This window comes from Marmota marmota, unplaced genomic scaffold, assembly GCF_001458135.2.
Source record: "Marmota marmota marmota unplaced genomic scaffold, marMar, whole genome shotgun sequence".
NCBI lineage: Eukaryota > Metazoa > Chordata > Mammalia > Rodentia > Sciuridae > Marmota > Marmota marmota.
In genome coordinates, this window is record NW_025999900.1 from 44,411,167 (window position 1) to 44,418,394 (window position 7,228).

General features: G+C 37.6%; 1 protein-coding gene and 1 pseudogene across 3 annotated transcripts in view; one reads left to right on the top strand and one right to left on the bottom strand.

The window, feature by feature from the left end:
• Sptlc2 (serine palmitoyltransferase long chain base subunit 2) overlaps positions 1–7,228 on the bottom strand; it is a 108,392-nt gene that overhangs the window by 75,624 nt on the left and 25,540 nt on the right. For all 3 annotated transcript variants that reach the window (XM_048799074.1, XM_048799073.1, XM_015494387.2), the window contains exon 4: positions 2,362–2,486. In XM_048799074.1, coding sequence (XP_048655031.1) covers positions 2,362–2,486 — 125 coding nt within the window. The remainder of the gene's footprint in view (positions 1–2,361; positions 2,487–7,228) is intronic.
• LOC107149605 lies at positions 3,610–4,036 on the top strand (annotated as a pseudogene).

Here is a 7,228-nt window from a genome sequence, read left to right on the forward strand (position 1 = left end):
CCTGTCTCAAAAAAAAAAAAAAAGAAAAGAAAAGAAAAAAAATTTAAAATAAAAAGGACTGGGGATGTGTTTCAGTGGTTAAGCACCCTGGGTTCTATCCCCAGTGTAAAACATAAAACAAAAAACAAAAACCCCCACAAATGAACAAAAACATTTTCTTTTGACACTCTACATTCCCATCTGAGCACTGCTTTACCTTTACCCAACAAATTGTGATATTAATTTCCATTTAATTGAAAATGTTTTCTAGCTTCCCTTATTTTTTATTCTTTGGCTCATGGATAATCCAGAAATGTGTGGTTTAAGTTTCAAATATTTAAGGATATTCCAGATATCTTTGTGTTACTGACTGCTAATTTCACCGTGGTCAGAGAACAAAAACTTGTTTAATGGTCTGAAGTATGGGTTTTGTTTATTTATTTATTTATTTATTTATTTTTTGGAGACAGGGTCTCACTAGGTTACTTAGGGTCTCACTCTCGGTAAATGTTTTGCTGTTGTTGGGTGAAGTGTCTGAGTAGTGTCAATCAGGTCAGCTGGTTGAAAGTATTTTCTAAGTGTTCTATATCCATATGGATTTTATGTTTAGTTCTATTGATTGATAGAGGGCTGTGGATATCTAATTAGAATTCTACACTTGTATACTTCTCCTTTAAGCTTCATCAATTTTTGTTTTGTGTACTTCAAAGCTCTGTTATTAGGTACCTATATATCTTGAAGAATTAATTCTTATCATATACAGTAATCCTCTTTATCTTCAGAAATATTACCTGTTTGAAAATCTTTGTTTATGCAATGTGGTCACTTCACATTTCTTTTGATTATTGTTTGCAAGATATTGCAAGATATATCTTTTTTCATTCTTTTTTTTTTTTTTTGGTGGTGGTGCTGGGGATGGAACCCAGGGCCTTGCACATGGTAAACAAGTACTCTTAACACTGAGCTACTTCCCCAACCATTCTTTGACCTTGATGTCTTTATATTTAAAATAGACTCTCATTTTATATTAGAAAGCCTACTTAATTTTACCTAATATAATAATGTTTTCTACTTGAAGGTATAAATTATTTACATCTACTATAATGTCAATAGTAAATTAAACCCAAACTCTCCTGTTACTTGGTTTCTATTTGTCCCATTTGTACCTTACAGAACCACATAACTGTATAACTGAATTAGAGTTAGAATAATCCATTTATGAAGGAAAGTTTAAGGACCAGAAATGTTACTTGACACGTTCACAGTCACACAGCTAAGTATGATCACACAATGAACCAATAAACAAGCAAAACCTCCTGTTTGAGTTAACCCACTACTTTTTTAATACACAATTCCTAGACATCAATGTTAAAATGATGTCAAGGGTCCTTCAAGCTGACTGCCAGTCTGCTAAAACACAATATACAAAGTATGTTATCCTTTCTGTCTTCTAACTATCTACTCACAAGCTCTATCTACAGGATGGATGGAAAAATACATAAATGTCTACATATATATTTATATATAACTTGTCTATATGTTAGGATGACATATACTTTCATATTTTTCAATTTAGGATAATCCATCTATTAAATAACTTTCTGAACTAAACTTTCATAAGTTTAGTCTTTCAGAAGTTTTTATTTATTAGACTCCCTTCAAAATTGTATGTTAAAAAGAGGAAGGTAAGGGCTGGGGATATAGCTCAGTTGGTAGAATGCTAGCATGCACAAGGCCCTTACTTCAATCCCCGTCACCACAAAAAAAAACAAACAAAAAAGAGAAAGATAAACTTGTATGTGATTTTTACATTGGTACTGAAACCTTTAGGAACTGAATGGCATTGCAGAGAGAAAAGATAGAAGGAGTCCTGTGTGTTATACATCACTGCTTTTCAATGCTTCCTTAGCCACGTTAGATCAAACAACTGTGATTTCTCAAATGTCAACTACACATTTTTGTTTTAAAGATAGAGAATAAAATGTGCACACGGGTAATCTCAGCAGCTTAGGAGGCTGAGGCAGGAGGATTGCAAGTTCAAAAGCCAGCCCCAGCAACAGTAAGGCACTAAGCAACTCAGTGAGACCATGTCTCTAAATAAAATATAAAATAGGGCTGGGGATGTGGCTCAGTGATCCAGTGCCCTCGAGTTCAATCACCAATACAAAAAAAAAAAAAGAAGGTAAGCTTCATCTAACAGAAAAGTAAAGGACCATGGGTTCTACAAGAAAGGTTCAACTGATATAAGACTCCACGATAGAAATATTTTTGGAACAATGATGTGTAGTGTCAAGTTATGGTCACTTTGGCTTGCTTTGAATACTTCTGAAAACCAAAGAAGATATGTATGAGAGAATTTTTATGAATGACAAAGTGTCTTACTTTGCTAACAAGAGCAGGAATATTCATTGAATTTGTTGCAAATCCCATGCCATATGTCATAGCAGCTTCTACTCCCAAAAACCTTGCTACAAGCTTCTCTAGTTCTTCATGCTTGTCCAGGTTTCCTGTGTGAAGAAGTTAACAAAGTCAATATCATAAAATCCTGAATTTAAGAATCACTCACCACTTTTCAAACAGAAACCAATCTATATGTTGTGACCTTTTCTATGGTCTATAAAAGAGTCAGTATTATGAAGAGTAATGGCTTATCAGGAACAAAATAGATAAAATACATTTAGATTCAGCATCTCTGGTGAGAGAATTGGCAAAAACAATTTTATATTTCTACACACCAGCTCCAGCTCTAGGCCTTAAGAGGCACAGCAAGATTTGCTTCTGAGGGGCTGGGGTTGTGGTTCAGTGGTAGAGCGCTCACCTAGCACGTGTGAGACACTGGTTCCATCCTCAGCACCACAAAAAAATAGATTTAAAATAAAGGTGTTGTGTTCGTCTACAACTAAAAAAACATTTTTTTAAAAAAAAATAGTTGTTTTTTTTCCCCCCATCTGCCATCCAAAACAGTGTAGCTGGTCTGTTGTAGAGATAAAACGTGTGGAAAGAGGGAGGTCTCTGAAGAATAAGAAACCATGGAAGTAGAGAGAAGGGGAAGGAGGAGAAGAAGGAAAGCAGAGGGAAGCTGGGGAAACTAGCTTTTAGCATTTCTACCACCTAGGTGAGGTACCAGGCACCTTAAGTTAAGCCACCCTCTGTCCTCAGTTGTAATGGGCCACTCAATAGCATTGAACCCTTTCCAAATTGCAGGATCACAAGCATATAAATTTCTATTGTTATTTTAAACCACTAAGCTTTGGGTTGGTTTGTTGTGGAGCAACAGATAGGTTAAAAAGCTCCTTCTCTTTCTTTGATCTGACTAGTAAACTTGTATGTGATTTTTTACATTGGTACTCAAACCCTTAGGAACTGAATGGCATCGCAGAGAAAAAAAGATATGGAGAAGGAATCCTGTGTGTTATACATCACTGCTATACAATGCTTCCTTAGCTACATTAGATCAAACAGACTATGATTTCTCAAATGTCAACTACACCTTTTTGTTTTAAAGATGGAGAATAAAATGTTTTACTCATTCCGGTTCTGGGTTTTATTAGCCCTGAGCTGAGCCTTGGGTAATTGAGGGTTTCCTGCCGGTGAGGTGGTTTGGCATTTAAGCAGTGGGTCTTGCCTGAGATGGACAGCTAAATTCCTTGACAACTATCCAGTGGTTTTCCTGCCTGCCTGTGAAAATCCCCCAGCATGGATTCCTCATCATGAGAGAGTACACCACCCAGACTATGACAATGAATTAACCCAGTTTCTGCCCCAAACTGTCACACTGAAAAAGCCTCCTGGAGCTCAGTTGGGATTGTTAAATCCCCAGAGGAGGAAAGGCCTCCCAGCTAGGCATCTTCATCTCCAAAGTGATTCCTGACTCAGATGCACATCGAGCAGGACTTCAAGAAGGAGACCAAGTTCTAGCTGTGAATGAGGTGGATTTCCAAGATATTGAGCACAGCAAGGCTATTAAAAGATCCTGAAGACCACCTGAGAAACCAGAAAGTGTGCACACTTCTTTCCTTACAATTATCATCGTCAAAAAGAGAAGACTGTGCACTGAAGAGTTGCAGCCCATGGCCCTCCATGTGGAAACTGCCAGGCCAGGCCAGCTGTTATCCAAACTGTACTGAACTCTAAGTCTCCTAGTTTTCTAGGCAAGCTTCATTCCCTGAAAGGAAAGGGATGAAATGTCTAGGTATAACCTAGCCTGTGGGGAACCCAGCTAGAAATGGCAGCTGACATTTACTAGTTACCATGAGCTCGGCACATATACATCTTATCATTTTTATTATAGAAATTGGTCAGAAAATATTGGGAACCTTCCACCTGGTTGCCTGGCCACTTCATCCTACCCTTATATTATCCTAAGTTTATACACATTGGGGACGCCAATGAGACACTTTTGTCCCTTCCTCCTCCTATCATCTCTCCCAAAAGGAAAATACAATACTGAATAAATGTCATTGTGACTTTTGGGGAAAAAAAATGTTTTATTTTCATTTCCCTATTGAAAAGCATCACAATACAAATGGAAGAGCAAGAAACAAAAACATAAAATTCTACTTTTCATTCATTACTAAATATCTGCAATCTTCAACACAATTAATGAAAATGGAAAATGTACAGAAGGATGGTGTTATAGCTGAACTCTGTTCACTAAAAAGATATTTTGAGAAGCTGGGGTATTGCTCAGTGGCACAGTATGTACTTATTAGCATGTGTTAGGCCCTGTATTCAATCCTCAGGACCAAAACAAAATAACAAAAAACTGGATATCTTGAAGTTCTAACTCCTGAACCTCAGAGTCTGATCTTTGGAAACAGGGTCTTCACAGGGGTAACCAAGATAAAACAAGGTTATTGGGGTGGTGCTAAAATCTTTTTTTTTTTTTTTTCAGTTTTAGATGGACACAATATCTTTATTTTTATTTGTATGTGGTGCCGAGTATCGAACCCAGTGCCTCACGCACACTAGGTGAGTGCGCTACCACTTGAGCCACATCCCCAGCGCATGATATCTTTATAAGAAAGGAAAATTTGGACATGGAGACAGATGTACATAGAGGAGGCATGACAGAAGACAATGCTTGATACTCAGGAAGACAGCTGTGTGGCCCCAAGACAGGAATGCCAAAGATGTTGGCAATACAGAAGCAAGCAAGAAAGTCTCCAGGGCTCTCAGAGAGTGCATGACCCTTATGGCATCTTGACCCCAAACTTCTACCCTCCAAAATGATGAAACTATAAACTGTCTTAAGTTACCCAGTTTCTCACACTTTGTTACGGCAGCCCTAGAAAACCAAAACAGGTGGGAAATGACTTAGAGTGACAGGTCCATATCTACGCCCTTACAGAGTGAACGTGGTTCAGTGAGAATCAAGCAGATTCATTGTATGGAATCCAGTGGAGGCTCAAAAGTTAGAGACAACAGGAATAAGAGAAGGCAAGGGTTAAGGAAAGGCAACAAGTGACTGTTTGAAAGATGATATTTACAAACACAGAAATTTTCACTGCTGATGGAATTGTACAATGTTGCAGCACTTTGGAAAAGAGCAATTCCTCAAAAAGTTAACTGTAGAGTTACCACATGATGGAGCAACTCCACTCCTAAGTATATACCCAAGAGAAATGAATACATAGGTCACATAAAAACTGTACTCCTGTGTGTCTGGCCACACTGTTCACAATCACTCAAAAATAGAAACAACCCAAACGTCCACCAGGAGATAAATGAATAAACAATATGTAGAATACTCCATAATGGATTATTATTCGGTCATAAAATGGAATGAAGTACTGACGTATGCTATAAAGTACTAATGCATGCTATAACAAAGATAAATATTGTAAAAACATTAAGTGAAAGAAGCCAGACACAAATGACTATGATATTACAGGATTTCATTTATATAAAATGTCCAAAATAGGTGAATCCAAAAAGACAGAAAGTAGATTATTGGTTGCTAGGAACTTGGTAGAAAGAGGGGAGAATATCCAGTCACTGCTTAAGGGCATGGGGTTTCTTTCAGGGGAAATAAAAATTAGAGTGTGGTGATGGTTACACAGCTTTTTGAAAAAATAATGAGGTGCACACTTATAAGGATGTGAGTTATATCTTAATAAAGCTGTTAAAAAAGAAACAAAAAGAACATAGACGCTGCCTCATTCCTACCCCTATAGAAATAGGCAAGTAATTTTGCCTTTTCTTACCTCCACAAATAAATTATTCTTAACTCAGGGACACCAAATATAAAAGTATGCATATGCTAAAAATGGTGACTAAAGGTAAGGTTATACAGACAGGCTCGCATACTAAATTTCTCAGAAACAAAAGGAAAAATGAAAAACACAGGAGAGGAAGACAATTAGAGGGTGAATACTAGGGGGTTATACATAAATTTTCTGAAAGTGAGAGTTGAGAAAATGCCAAAGAAGAAGAGGCACAAAACCAAAGGACCTGCTTCTTCAATATTTAAGAACCCAGCAAGAATCAAATCAGCACAATTAGTGGGAAAAAGAAAGACTCATACCATGGCACAAATGGGATTTTTTTCCCCACCCTGCCCAAATGGGAATTCTTGATGTACTCAAGGGAAAGAGAAGGTCTTGGATGCTTTCAGGGTAAGACACAGAAAGAAAGGAGGGGGTTGTTGGGGAGGGGGAGTAAGGACAGGAGGAATGAAGGAAGGGAGTAAGAGGAAGGGAAAGGGGGAATAAAAAAAAAAAGACCAAACAACAGTGACATTCCTCACAGTAGGAGGGGAACTGGAAGGCTGGAGAATGTATATAGGAAGCAGATTTTTCATTACCCATCTTTTGGTACTTCTAGGATTATTAACAATGTTATGTATTGTCTACCCCCCAACACAGGCTTTAAACAATAAAACTTTTCAGATAGAAGGTATGATAGAATGAATGGCATACACAAAACTGGTGACCAGACAGCATTACACTTCTGATCAGCACCCCTCATCCCAGAGAACAATGATGCAACATCCTCACACTCTCAAGGAAAATATGTTCAACCCATAGTGTGGTGGTGGCAGAATTAATACTGAAGCAATACAGTTGATCAAAGACATCTTCTGATATCCAAATATATTTTGACAATTTCAGAAAAATCATCTACCCTGCACCCCAAGGAAAGCACTGTATAATGAGTTTCACCAGTATGAGGAAGGATATAAAGAAAGAGGAAGATACAGAATTCATGAAATAAGAAATCCAAGTCAGAGGTGAGAGAAGGGGGGGGG